General features: G+C 45.9%; 1 protein-coding gene across 1 annotated transcript; it reads right to left on the reverse strand.

Moving 5' to 3' along the window:
* Positions 1-705: 705 nt before the first annotated feature.
* Purb (purine rich element binding protein B) lies at positions 706-9,120 on the reverse strand. The gene has a single exon (XM_050140883.1). It carries the CDS (start codon positions 8,991-8,993, stop codon positions 8,022-8,024), a length of 972 nt encoding a protein of 323 aa, XP_049996840.1. The 5' UTR covers positions 8,994-9,120; the 3' UTR covers positions 706-8,021.
* Between the last annotated feature and the right edge of the window lie 5,812 nt (positions 9,121-14,932).

The raw sequence follows: 14,932 nt of genomic DNA on the forward strand, positions 1-14,932 counted from the left end.
TCCATCTTCACCAATTCCATCCTTCATTTTCAGAGATGTCACTTAACATGAACTGATGGCTAGTGCAACGGTTTTCCATGGTGACCAAGTGTGATCCTTCTCAAGGAGTCTGGCTAACAAAACCTGCTCACGCTTACCCTTCTCACTCCGAGTCTAAGATGTGCTCCAGAAGCTAAGTGAAATGGTGTCGTCACTCTGACAGTGGATCACATGTGTGCCTATTAATCTTAGGAAACCTCTCATTTCTACTCTGATAGGTATCCACGTTTATAGCCCAGAAATACTCCCTTGGATATGAAGTGCAAAGCAGTTCCAGAGACAAAGAGCTTGAGAATCTCTGGCCAGGACCACTGGACACAATCATTTTGTTTTTCCTCTATCATTTGGGCAAGAGAAGATTGGCCTAACTTATCGCTTAATCAGTCCTTCAACTGTTGGGAACATCTGGGCAGCAAGCTTTTGTGAGCCCTTCTAAACAACACAACAAAAAAAGGAGGAAGTGGTTATGAACCAAAGCATAAAATTATCTGCTCTGACTTACTCCACAGATGCCCTACTAGGAAGGATCATAGAAACTCAGATGATCCCAGGCCACTTCAAATGGGGACCCCCCTCAAACCCACACCCATCTGTGAACCACGACGAATGATAGCTCCCTCCCCAAACATCATGCAATCCCTTAAATAAGAGACAATGGCACAAGACTGTCATTCACTTTTCCGCATACTTTATTTGTTACAAACATACAATTCTTTAAATATAGACTGTAAAACTCCATTTGCAAAAGTCTGCTATTGGAAGGAGTGCACACCAGCAGGAAGGATTCTTAAACTTTTTATTTCTATGAGTTTTTCTGTCAGTTTTGCTAGTTAGTGGTAAATACGGGACCCGCCATTTTACAGACCTGTCTGAAGCTTCTGGCTGTATTCACATTGCTCTTTGAAGCAGCCCTGCTTGTCTCACAATTCATCAGAATCTGAGCTTCAACCTACAGGCGGTGAGATCACCAGCCCGTCTGGACTCTGCTTTGAACGGTTTTCAGGAAGTGTGGTTTCTGGATGGGTACTGCACTTCATGGATTGTTGAATTGCCCATGCAGCTGTGTTTGTTAAAGTGCATTCTTCTTTTAAAAAATAAGAGGAATAATCTTTACTCTTTAACCAAGGTACTTAAAAAAATGAACTTTTTGGTCTCTCAGCAGATATTTCCCAAATTGATCCTACCGCTACAAATTTTAGTGTTCTATTTACAAATGTTTATAGGGTTCTGGGTGGAGGGGACCTTATAAAATCAAAGGTGCAGCTTCAATTGAAGCAGAAACCAGCTCTACAAATCCATACACAGGCATACACACTGGTTCATGATGCATAATAAGCATGTTGGTATTTACACAGACTACAGACATTCCAAACCCTCTTTAGAGTAATTTCCAACCTAAGCTAATTGTACATCTAGAGCAGGAAGCTGTTTCCTGCTCTCAAGATTTGGCTTTATCTCATTCAAATGACTTCTGTGATCCCAACTAGGACATGAGTCCCAGCTTTGGAGTGAAGAGCCTAGCTTAACAGAGCCACCGGGAGACAGGACACCAAGTGTGCCATCCGCACTGTACTCACGAGACTGGAAAGACATCTGCATGAAGATTCACAGGAGTAAACGCCTAATACGACTGCTCTAACTTCAGAAAAAAAATAAAGTTCAAATACACTGACAATCTCAATTTCAGATATCAAGGTCACGTTAAAGTAACTAAAATATATTTGCCTGCCACCGAAACGCCAAAACCACAGGCTCTTTGTGGAGTAAGTCATGTGACCTACAGCCAAGTCTCTAGACTTTTCAGACTCCTGAGCGCTTTGGTTCAACAAATAGTGATCTGGGCTTGGAGAAAAGGGTTTATTATAAAACCTCCCCAACACACTGTGCTCAGGGATATAATTCTGCTCATAATCCTGGACTTTCCTGCATCTGTATTTCTCTAGACAGACATTTAAAAGGGAAGAAACAAACTTCCTGTCACTCTATTTCCAAACACTAAGATTTACTAACCATCGTGATCTTGCAACACAGGGCACAAAATATTTTGCCTTTAAGAAATAATTTTGTTAAAAAAGTTAGCACTGAAGAGTTCCTGAAGGTGGGAAAATGGACACACCTGTGCCTTCTGCACTTCACTAGTGGACACGGAACAGGCCTGCTGCTTTCTCTCCAGAGCTCTGGACCATTCCAGAGCACAAACCCATTCTTCTTATCCACGCCAGTGGGTAGTAATGTAGTGGACATGAAATTTGATCATAGAACCTCATGTTTATAGTTAAAAATCTTTCTCCAAAGTGTTAGAATCATGAAAAGGCTTTAAATTCTAACAAAGTTCTATTCACTTTATTAGAACTCCTACTGAAACTACAAATATGGCATTTACTGTTTTAACATGGCTCTCTACCTATCCCAATTGGAATGTCCAATTCAAGAGGCATTGGATTTTTAAATGAAAGTAAAACAGGTGGTTACATGATTATATTGGTGGCTACTTCCTATTTATTAGGAAATATTAAGTACATTCATAAAGGCCTTAATTTGGGTCAGGAGTACACACAACAAATAGGAACTACTAGGGCAATAAATCTTTACGGTACAATCTTATTCTTTTTCCATTTTCCAAATTTAATTTTCAATTATTGACTACTATCCCATTTGTTCACACAAAAACTTATTAAATTCTTCCAATAATGAAACTAGGTTCAAATTGTGAGGACTGTAGAAGGTAACTTTAAATAGCAAAGTCAGAGATACCTATAGAATTCACCATTTATGAGTCTAGCTACCTTTTGAAAGTTCTGCTATAGAATTCATCGTTCACAAGTCTAGTTATCTCTTGAAACTTCTGGGGGCCAATATTTGAAAATAACTTAGGTTTTCTAAATTAAAAGCAGGGGAAACGAATTATACTTTGCCATTTCCACCTTACATCTGAAATTTCCAACAGGACAGGACATGAACTTTTTTTCTTTTTTCTCTATATTTTAAGGTAAACGTGGTTCTTTTTTTCTTTTTTCTTTTCTATAAACTACCTCTCTCCCTTCCCCAGCCCCCCTCCCCACACCCACCATCCTGTCTATGGAAGGGAGTTGACTCTTTAGGAAGACAGCTAATTGATTTACAGTACTCTAGAACCAACCCTGAAAACAGATAATCTCATTCACTTACTACAACTTCAGTGCTGTTGTTGACAGAAAAGAAAAAGCTACCTTAAGGCTCAAGGGAAAGCAACTTATTAAATTGTGAATGCAGCATTGTTTACTCTCCCATCCATTGGAAACTAGCAAATGCATTCTAATCAAGAATACAAACTTCCTAACATTAGCAAAGATCTCTATTCTTCTTACATAGAACAATACTCAGAAGTGGATTATCTAGGGGCCTGAGAAACCATGATCCATCATCACACACGATCCATGTATTTCATGTTCAGAAAGTGCTTTATCTTTGAGAACTACATCAGGGTTAAAAATGGAAATATACAATGCAAGTCACTTGACACCTTTTCAAGTGAAGTAAAGTGGAAAAGGAGCAAAAAGATGGAGGCTCTGCTCTCTGAACAGGCCTTATGCATGTGACTTTTCGGGTATAGAAATCAAAATTGTCTTAAGAATTAGTAACAGTGGGCTTTTATGCCACTGTATTTTAAAACCTGAGATTGGACATCAAAGCAGTCAACTTACTCATCAGAACAATTCTGATACTTCCTAAAAATAGAAGAAAACTCAAATTCAGGGTCAAAGAACATTAACTCTCCTCAATCAAAAACATGATAGTAAGAGTGTTGCAGAACGACCACTCAGCAAACAGGTCATTTCAACACAAGCATAAGTCACTTCTTCCCCTTCTCACTGGTCAAGGCCACACTATTTTCAAACGAATATCTACTGAGAGATCAGTTGTGCATTGGACAAAGTACCATAATTGGGTTAAAAATGAAAACAAAATTTACAGTGAAGAATACTTATGTGCATGACTTGCACACTCCAGCCTCTTTACTTCCATCCACCTCAAGAGCAAGGTGGATGCAAACAGTCGCCTATGTGACTGTCCTACACCCCTGTAAAGCCAGCCAAGGTCACATTAACAAAGCATCCTCAGCAACTCTAGTGCCTGAAGTGTGCAGTCATTTACAGACCACTCAATATGAGGGCATTATTATAACCAGCCTCTTTTGCCCACAACCCTGCATTTTCAGGTAAGACAGAATAATTGTTTTGTTTTGAGAAAACCGAAGTTTGAATCTTTTAAAAGACCTGCAATTTACTGCAAAGTGATCCAGAGGTAACAAAGGAAGCAGGAGGCTAATGGCTGCCTGAACCAAAAGCCTCTCAATCATTCTGCAGTAAATGATTATGGGAAGTGACACGACAAGTAGCCATGTGCTCACAGCTACAGTCATTTGTACCACCTACATGCCTCCAACAGATACATAGGGTGTCTGGGTTTTTGGTTTGCTTTCGTTTGCTTTTTGGTGCCGTGCAGATTTAGGTTTTGTTTCGTGCAGCATATGCACTGAAGAATTTGCTGACAAGAACTGCCGCTAGACTTGCTGAAATGATGTGGAGGGACAATAGAAAACACTAAGAAGTAGTAGGGTCTCTGCATAGATTTTTTTTCCCTTCTCTTTGATATTCTTAAAGACATGATTTTGTATACAGTAGTGTGAGAAACAAACATCTCAACAATAATTTGAAATGGAGGTTTTGCTCCAACTTCTCAGAAATGTAACTATTTTCATTAGCTGGGTTATCTGCCAAATTCAGAAGAAAAAATACAACTCTAAATCATAGTAGCATTTCAAAAACACAACAGAAAAGTTGGTAACTTCCCATAATTTGTACAATGCCATTTTCTGACAGGAGCTACCAAAGACCAACGCCTTCAAAACCTACTATTTATGAGCCGACTCTCCACATTTGCAGACTTCTATTGTCCCTAGTCCCTAGAATGGGGATCAGTGAAATGGCACAGTTAATCCCCACCCTTCTGCAATCTTCCTACAGTGGGAGGGGAGGCCATGGACCACCCACCCACTGCAGGAGAAATAAACCTTAGAGATTGGTTAAGACTTAAAAACCCACCACTATGACATTTACCACTTAATCTTACAAAGGCAGGTCAAAATTTTAATATAAATTACTTTTGCCAACACATAGCTTATGCATTCTTTGCTCCTTTTTTTGGAGGATTCTCAAATTGATATCTAAAAATTTACATATGATATATTACTGTTATATGGTCTAATGACTAAGAAAATTTCTCTGGTAACCAAAGCTGATGCCATATATGGTAGTGTTCTTGGCATATACTCTATATGCCTCAGACCACTTCCACATTCTTTCTATTCAGCTAATTATAGCTTAGTAGCCACTGGTGAAGGATTGTGAAGACCCTGTCATTTCTACAGAATAGAAAGGCAAGGCTAGTTACTGCAATTCAGCCAAATAAAAAGAAAAAACAAACAAAAAACAAAAACCAACCCCTTGAAAAGGAGAGGTACTGCACCTTTGCAAAATTGAACTGGCTCACTGCAGCTGAGCAACAGAACCACCACTGAAGCAAGAACACAAGTTGGTCTATACAGGAATTGTACATGATTTGAAAATGAAAACGTTACAGCAATCAACGAATGGCTGCAACCTTAATTTTCATTGCTGCCTCAGAGTTTGAAACTATGATCAGTTTCTGCAAACCTAATGCTAGCTTCTCAGCTCCTTTACTAAAAGTAGGAATTTGTTCTCCGCAGCAAAGAAACAAACACTCAAAACACATAGGTAAATACAGCAGGACATTATTGAAAACAGCTGCCTTGTAGTACAAAATACAGTACAAGTATACGGATGTCATTAGAACATCAAAAATACTATTGCTCCCATAGAATTTAGGAAACATTCTTTGCAACGGAGAAAAATTTAAAAGAAAAGCTTTAAAAAAATCCGTTTAAAAATTCTACTGTGGATGATGAGTAGAGAAATAGTCTGTAAGGGCACCAATGTTTGTGGCTCTCCCATTTTTAAGTCTAAGATCAACAATATTCTCAATCAGTCTAATTTTTTTCAAGGCCTGATTTTATATACACAAGTATTTCCCTCCCTCTCAGCCACAGACACAAAAATGACCTTTTTGTATATTACTTATTTCCCAATAAATACAAAAAGATTGTATAGATTGAATACCAAAATAAGCTAATAAAAAGGATATGCAATAAATTAAAAAGGCAGCTCAAATAAAGGGCAGGCATGCAGTTAAAAAGAAATACTAAGATTGTGGAGGTGGGGTTACTTGCCTCCTGGTTCTTGAGAAGGTGTCACACAAATACCTGAAAAACTTTGGAAAGAACATTAGCTCCCATTCAATTCAAAGTTGCCTATGACATTTCTAGGAATACCTTTTGATGGGGTGGGGTTAACTTGATTAGAAAAATCATTTATACTGAAAATCCATTTAAAATATAGAAGAGGCGATCCTTGAAAACCCCAACTTTTATTCTTGAAAGACAGCTGGATAAACTGGCAAACGCCAGTTTGTTGAAATCTCAAGATGGTATAAAAATGCTTCCAGGATAGAGTCAGCATTCACGTTCACTTCAGTTCCATTCACAGATGGAGTTCAGCTTCCACCGGGTGCAGTGCTTGAATCATTCATCCCTCATTTGCCAACTTTGATTGTGAGGTACTGAATACAATGGATCAAGTTCTTAAAAATTTATTTTAAAAGAATAAATGATGCTGGAATTCTGGACCTGAGGATCGTCAGTATTTCAATAAATCCACAGATTAAACTGAAGGTAAATGAAGCCTTCAGTTCCGGTTGTCTCCAACTTCTCTGTGAGGATGTCTATGCCTTTAAAGCTCAGGCTTGTAGCCACACTGTTCCTTTTCGCAGATAGTCAAGTTTTAAGGTTTAAAATGCAGCCAGCCAGTGGCTGTAACAGCCGAATTAGCCATAATTCACTAGCTCATATGGTGGAGCCATAGGGATTCAGCTCTCACTCATGGTAAGCCATTTCTTGGTAATGACCTCCACACTGAAGAGATCAAGGGAAGAACTTTAGTGAGCAGCAACCAACCCACTCAAACAAATCCATCTTGTGCTTTATGCCTGACTTCTTGTGCCTACCTCAGCAATCCCCATTGTAAAATTGCTTTCGCTTAAAAAAAAAAAAAAAAAGCCAACTTTTAAATTATTTTAGTAATGGATTCTAGTTCAAGCTTTGATATCTGAATTCATCTGCATCCCGGAAAACAATTCTGCAAAGAAAAGACAGGGGCCTTGGTCCAGGTTCCATGCAAAACCATTTTTTTTTTTAAAAAAAATGGATCCAATTGGTTTTTGAATTCTTCAATAGCTTCTTGAATTCTTAGCTTGCCCTGTCCATGACTGTGTAAAATTGCATTCCTTTTCATAAACCTGTACCCTCAGAACTGGGTAACTGCAAAGGCCTCTTTCTTCTCAAAGATTCCATTAAGACCTAGATCCAAAATGCTGATTTCGATGGAGGTGACGGGATAGATGGTAAAACAGCGAGGCCTGGAGAGATGCTAAGACCAGGTTACCCAGGTACAACACAAATCCACCTATTACCAATGGACGACTCTGGGGAACTGGGATGAGGGTTTTGTCCCAGACTTTAAAGACCTATCCCCCTCCAGTGTTATCCTGATGAATTTACGAACCTTGATTTCAAACAGAAGCTGAGACTCTTGCGCAGGTGAGGAGATGCTGCTGTCTGTCCTCTTTGCAGGTTGCTGGCAGTTCCTTGGAACTTTACTGCTTTTCTCTAATTGTCTGTGACTGTTTTCTTATGGTTATTTCTCTTAACTATATTATTTTAAATTTTGTTTTCTCCGTCGGCGGCCTCCCCTGATCCCTCTCCACTAGCTCACTGGGGACGAGGAGGAAAGGGAACTCTCTAGCCAAGAGGGGGGGGGGGGATGGTGGTGGGGTTGGGGGGAGGCCAGTGCGGGAAGCTGCCCGGTTCAATCCTCATCCACTTCCTCACCCTCGGACTCGTCGCCGCCGCCGCTGCCCCCACCGCGTCGCTCGTAGAGCTTATCCCGCTGTCGCTCCTGGATCTCTTTCATCTCATCCGCATACCGGCAGAAGGCGCCTCCAAACTTGCCCCAGGCCTTGAAGGGCACGGTGATGGCGTTGCGGTAGGACGGCTTCACCTCGCTCACGCGCAGGAACACCCCGTACTTGTTGCAGCCGACGTCGAAGAAGAAGCGTTTGGAGTCCACCGTGATGGAGGTGCCCTCCGGGAGCTCTCCGTACAGGCCGCCCCCCGGGCCGCCGGCGCCGCCTCCCGGGCCGCCCGCCAGCTCGTCATCCTCGCCCCCGTAGTCGTCGATGAGCTTGGCCAGCGCGTCGCGGAACTCGATGAGGCCCTGCGCTGGCAGCGCGATGGTCTGGCCGCTCTGCAGGCCGCCGGGCCCGGGCCCCCCGCCGAAGCCGCCGCCGCCGCGGTTCACCGTCTGGCGGATGCGCAGGAAGCGGCCGCGCTGGTTCTCCTTGAGGTCCAGGTAGTACTTGCGGTTCTCGCGCACCAGGAACTCGCTCTTGAGCGCGCGGCGCGGCCCGCCGCCCTCCTCGGCTCCCGCCGCCAGCTGCTCGGGGCTGCTGGGCCCCAGCTGCGCGTAGTGCTCGATGAAGTCGCCCAGCGAGTCGCGGAACTCGGCGGCCACCGCCATGGACAGCGTGAGGCGGCTCTTGGAGCCGCCCGCGCCCACCTCGGCGATCTTGAGGAAGCGGCCCTTGGCGTTCTGCTTCACGTCCAGGTAGAAGCGCTTGTTCTGGATGTCCAGGCGCTTCGAGGCCAGCTCCTGCGTCTCCTGTTCGCCGCCGGGCCCACCGCCGCCGCCGCCACCGCGGGGCGCGGGCTGGAAGCCGCCGGGCCCGCCGCTGCTGCCGCCACCGCCGCCGCGCTCGCTGCCGCTGTCGCCGTCCGCCATCTTCTCGGCCGCCGCCTCGCCGCCGCCCGCTGCGCTCGCGCCCCCGCCCTCCGCCCTGCGGCTCGCGCTCCGGGGCCCCCCAGCCTCGCCCGCCGGCTCCTCACGCGCGCCCGCCGCTCATCGCCGGCCGCCGCCGCCCCCCATCGCCTCCGCGCCCCGCCCCCGCGGCTTCCGCGCTGCACGGCCCGCTTCCGGCGCGCGGCGCCCGTGACGTCACTCAGCCCCGCCCGCCCGCCGCCTCCCGACCGGAAGACCCGGAGAGGCAGCGGGGCGCAGAGGTGACGTCACTGGCCGCGCCGGGGAAGCGCCCTGCGGCTCTCTGGGTGACAGTGCGTCGCTGCTTCTGTCCGCTGGCCTTGGGGTGCTTGCTTTCTGCTTTATTGATATCCATGGTTTCAGAGGCTTTCGTCCATGATCAGATGGCTCTGTCGCTTTTGGGCAGTGGTAAAGCAGAACATGCTGAGAAGCGTCTGAATTACTCAGGAGTGGAGCTGCTTACCTCATGGTGCCTGGGAAGCAGAGACAGGAAACGGCCAAGGACAAGTGATCTTTCTAGAGCAGACCCGAATAACCTGTTTTCTCCAATGCGATCCTACCTTTCAGTATTGCCACTAGAGTATTAATCCTAAGGGACTACAAATACACTGATTAGGTCAGAGTCTTAAGGATTCAGTTACTTTTCAATGACCATCCACCAGCCAAGGATGAAGCCTTCAATACTTAAGCTGTTCCCCGGCCCGCGCCCCCCTCCTCTTTTGTTTTTCGAGACAGGGTTTCTCTGTGTAGCTTTGGAGCCGTTCCTGGAACTAGCTCTTGTAGACCAGGCTAGTCTTAAACTTCTGGAGATCTCCCTGCCTCTGCCTCCCGAGTGGTGGGATTAAAAAGCGCCACCACTGTCCAGCCCTTTTTGTTCATTTATAATAGGGTGTCTTTTTTTTTTTTTTTTTTTTTTTTTCCGAGACAGGGTTTCTCTGTGGCTTTGGAGCCTGCCCTGGAACTAGCACTTGTAGGTCAGGCTGGCCTCGAACTCAGAGATCCGCCTGCTTCTGCCTTCTGAGTGCTGGGATTAAAGGCATGCACCACCACCGCCCAGCTAATAGGGCGTCTTTAGGACAGGATCTCACTACCTCAGCTAGACTAACTTGAACCTGAGTTCTAGCATCAGTTTAATCCTAGTTAATCAAGTGTTAAGTGTTTTAATTTTGCTTGTGTGTACATGTGGGTACATATGTACATGTGTGTAGAAGCCAGAGGTGAACATGGGTGTTTTTCTCTGTTATTCTCTACCTTATTTTTTTGCAGCAGGGTCTCTCACTGAACCTGGAGCTCACTGAGTTGAGCCAGGCTGGCTAGCAGTGAGCTCTGGGGATCCGGTCCAATGCTGAGAGTACAGAGGCACACTGCTACCTTAGGGATTCAAGCTTAGTTCTTCCTGCTTGTGTGCTAAGCACTTAACTCTCTCCAGTCTGGGTTCTGTCTGAGATCAGATTTGTTGTTTGTTTCCTTCGAGATTCTATTTGTTTTCAAGCCTAGGATCTTCTGCTCTTTCAATTTTTTAAAATAAGGGCATATTTTTGAGAGTTTTTTGGTTTGATGTTTTAAATATATTAAACTCTAGTTTATCTAAAGCATATCCTGATGTCTAGCATGAATTTAAGAATCTAAGGAATTTCCTTCAAATAACTAGCCAATTGTCCCAATACTACTTATTGAGTAATCCTTCAAGGATAAATGTTAACAGGTGGAGACACAGGGGTAGGTTATTTTGGGCAGACGGAACATATGTTCCCAGATGGTGAACAGTGCAGTTTGGCTGGGGCCCAGAGTCTGTGGGGAGTGGATGGGGAACAATGTAAGTGGAGGCAGCTAGCTGCTCTGTGACTAGGGAGACCCTTGACTTGGTGGACAGGGGCCACCATAACCGAATAAACAGGAGTGGTTCTTTAGCCTTGTGTCTTAAGGAAGTGACCCAGGGCAAAAGAGAACTTGGGTGGGCTACAGTGGGACCCAGCACAAGCCCTTGATTAAAAGCAGTATCTGTATTCTAAAATAGGCCCACCTAGACTTTGAGTGACTGGGCAGTGCTGGCTGGGGAGGAGGGAGACTGTGGTTCTTTGGTCAGGATTTAAAAACTATATAGGGTCAAGAGAAGACAAGTAGGCGGTAATTTGAGGTGAGGGTTCTGGTGGCCAGAGAATGAGAATAATGCTAGCAGGTTGGCTCGATTGGGGGCATGAGGTCTTTGGATGAAGACGATAACTCGGAACCAAACTTAGACTTCAGGGCTGGAGAGATGGCTCAGGGGTTAAGAGCATTGCCTGCTCTTCCAAAGGTCCTGAGTTCAATTCCCAGCAACCACATGGTGGCTCATGACCATCTGTAATGGGGCCTGGTGCCCTCTTCTGGCCTGCAGGCATATACACTGACAAAAATATTGTATACATAATAAATAAATATTAAAAAAAAAACTTAGACTTCACAAGACCTCGGATGCTGCAGATGTTAGCTGTTCCCCGGTCCCCGTTCACAGGGCATCTATGGAAGGGGCTGCTTTTTAACGCATTGTCTTTGGAATGTCAGTTATTTCCTCCTTTCTTCCTTCTTGGTGGGCTTAAAGCCCTGCCTTTCAGTAAACTAAGGGTTTCTGAGACAGATCTGTTGACTGAGAAGCTGGCTGGCTGATGCCCCTGGGCAGATGTACCAGTGGAGAGTCCAGTGGGTGAGACGTGCAGCTTAGAGACTGCCAGCAGACAGACAGACTGACGTCATTCTCCTTGGGGGCCGCTTACAGCAAAGGACAGGTGAGCAGCATGGACAGAGAGTCAAGCTGGCGATGACGGGAGGTCATGTGACAGTCATTATTGAGCATGAGCTTCTCCCACATCTTCAAGTTGCATCACAAGTCACACCGCTCAGCTCTTCCACTTCTAAATGCTGTTTCTTAAGCCCTATTTCACATTGTTACTGGGGGAGGGGATGGAAGGCAGCTGTCAAAGCAGGAAGTGTGGTTTGAGGAGCCACCCTGTGCAGGGCAGGAAGGGAAGGGAATGGGCAAAGGGTGCAGGCTCTCTTTCTAGAGATATGTAAGTGGCATGAAGGTTGAAGAAGGGCAGAGTGCAGACTCATTTGGGATCACTCATGTGAGGCCTGCAGCAATCACAGGCGACTGGCACTTGGGAAAGGGACGGGGTAGAAGACAAGAAGTATCCGTTGCCTTCCGAGAGTGAGGAGAGAAGACACTGGAGCCTCTGGTGGAAGAGGAAGACGTTGAAGCAGCCTGCCCAAGGCCACATGCTGAGTTGGCTAGAATTGAAGGAGGAACTGATAGAAGCTGACAGAGCATCCCTTGGCATCCAAGGAGAAAACTGAGGAGGTTGAGGCAGGTGTTTTGCATGCATATACTCTTCAGGAGTGGAGGCTGGACTCTGGGAAGCAGATGGGAATGAACCTTACCAGGCCGAGGTGATAGAACCAGGAGACGATGGCCTTGTGTGGCTAGTTTTGAAAGGGCTGAGCTTTGGAGGGAGCTGGGCCAGGACACAGAAGATTCATCTATAGAAAGGGCATGGGTTTGGCCTCCCCTTCGCCCCATTTTCTCTTGTAAACTTGACATTTAAAGGGCTTGAGAGTGTGACTCAGTGGGTAAAACGCCTGCTGCAGGCAGCACGAGGACCAGATTGGGATTCCTGGCTGCCGTGTACAAACTCTGGGTGTGGTGGTGTGTGCCTGTAACCCAAATACTTAGATCAGAGACAGCTGGCGCCTGGGGCTCTCTGACTAGCCAGTTGAACTGAAATGGTGAGGTCTTGTGCAAGGAGAGACTCAAAACTATGATGGAAAAGTGCTTGACAAAGACATTCCAGTACCAGCTTCTGGCTTCCACATCTGCAGGCAGGCACGGGTGAGCACACCCGCACCTATACCCACACATGATTACATATATAGGACACCATAACACACACACACACGCACACACACACACACACACATACACACGATGTAAGAGTAATGTTTTTCACATAGCTTCACTCGAATATTAAGATGCCACTACATTTACCTTTGATCTCCACACTGCTTTCTCACTCATCTCTCTCTGTCTTGGTCTCCATCTTTCTACGTCCGTCTCTTTCCATTTCACTATGTCTCTGTATCTCACTGTGTCTTGCTCTTTGGCTAGATTTCCTTTTGAGCTGTTTAGGAGTAAACCAATATGCCTATTCACCCTGCAACATTTCTGTGTCTGTTCACCGGAACAAGGGCACTCTTAGCTAACTGGAGCACCATGGTTAAACTCAAGAAATTAGCTCAGCCACGCCTGCCGTTAGCCCATCTGCAGATCCAAGGACACTGTGCCAAGTGTCCAGACTTCACCCTCTGCTGCATGGGAAACCGTGCAGCATTCAGGTCATGGTGTCTTCTCTCCCTAGTCTTTGGCCAGTTCTGGGCCCCCGCGGTCCACAGCAGCAGCATTTTGAAGTATGCAAGCTGGTTATTTTGTAGATAGATCACACTACTCTGGGTTTAAAGGTGCTTCTTGGCTACACTCTGGAACCGTCTGCTGTCCCTGGCCCTTCCAACTCCCCACAGCGCATTCAAGGTTGCCCATGTGCCAACCAGCCTGTGACTAAAGCTAGGAGGGGGGAGACGAGGTGGTTGCAGGCCAGGGTCAGCAAAGCGGGGGTTGGCAGAAGGATGTGGGGTCGCACATATGGGTTTGTGGCTGTATCTAAAAGGGAACCATGTTTAACTCCAGGGTCTTCCTGTTCTGGGTTGTTGCAAGCCGCAGTTCCCTGGTCTTTTTTGCCCTTTCCCATTCCAGATGAAAGCAGACTAGGGGAAGCAGGGAGGCCTTCCAGAGGAACCTGTATATGAGCTGCCAAGAAACAGGGCAGTCCATGTCCCAGGCCAGGCCTCCCATGTTGCAGACACATGGTAGTTTGACAAATGTGGGCCAAATGTACTGTCCAGGTCTCTATTGCTATCATGGATTTGTGTGGCTGGAAGCAAGTTTATGGCTCACACACAGTCCAAAGTTTTTGCCTCACCCTGATTCTGTGCAGCAGCTGTGCTGCTATTTATTCCAGGCATTCTTGTCCTCTGTGAGGTGGAAAATCAATTCTTTGCACGAGTGCTGGGTTTTAGGAAGCATAGTTTCTCAGCTCTGGGCTTAGCAGTCAGCTGTGGCACCTCGTGTCGTATGACTGCTGCGGCACATGAGAGGCAGATGCCGCATTAGGCCGGGGTGCCTCCATCTGCAGACTGCACACACCTAGGGCCGTCCTACAACCTGACTTCCCACTCTGTAGGTCATTCTTGATGCTCATGTGCCCCTCACAAAGCTACCCACATGCCCTATGGTTTGGTGGATAGGCCTGACTTATCCAAAGACAAAAGCCATTGTTTCTGCTGTTGGTGTTATTCATGGAAGTTACTGAGCTTCCTCCATTAAGCTGACTCCTATAAAGACATTTTTTTTTTTCAGATAATGTTGAGAACACACAAAGGAAACCCAGATACACGTTTGTCCTTCTTTGGGAAGTGTGTTAGTTGGGAAAAAAAAAAAGCTGAAACTTTCAAATGGAACAGGTGGTAATGGATAAGCAGGTCTGGGGGGAGGGCGGTCACGATTCCCCTCATTTATACCCCAAAGCAACGGGAAGGAAGCACACACAGGGCCCTGGCGGGGCATCCTCTTCTCGCATGGGCTTCTTCAGCCAACAGCTGATGGTGCAGAACCTCATGTAGACTCGCAGCTGCCCCAGCCTTGACTGAAGCCAGCTGTTGTGTCCACAAAGCCTCCAGTTAGGATTCTTATCCCAGCTGTTGTGGGGAACAGGTTTGCCCTTTCCAGACACACTCTAGGTCACTTGTGGGTTTTCTGCAGAGCCGGCCAGCAGCCCATCTGCTCTGTCTTCTCACTCACCCAGAGAAACCCAGTG

This window comes from Alexandromys fortis, unplaced genomic scaffold (genome assembly GCF_014885135.2).
Source record: "Alexandromys fortis isolate MF-2015 unplaced genomic scaffold, M_Fortis_MF-2015_v1.1 scaffold_7, whole genome shotgun sequence".
Classification (NCBI taxonomy): Eukaryota; Metazoa; Chordata; class Mammalia; order Rodentia; family Cricetidae; genus Alexandromys; species Alexandromys fortis.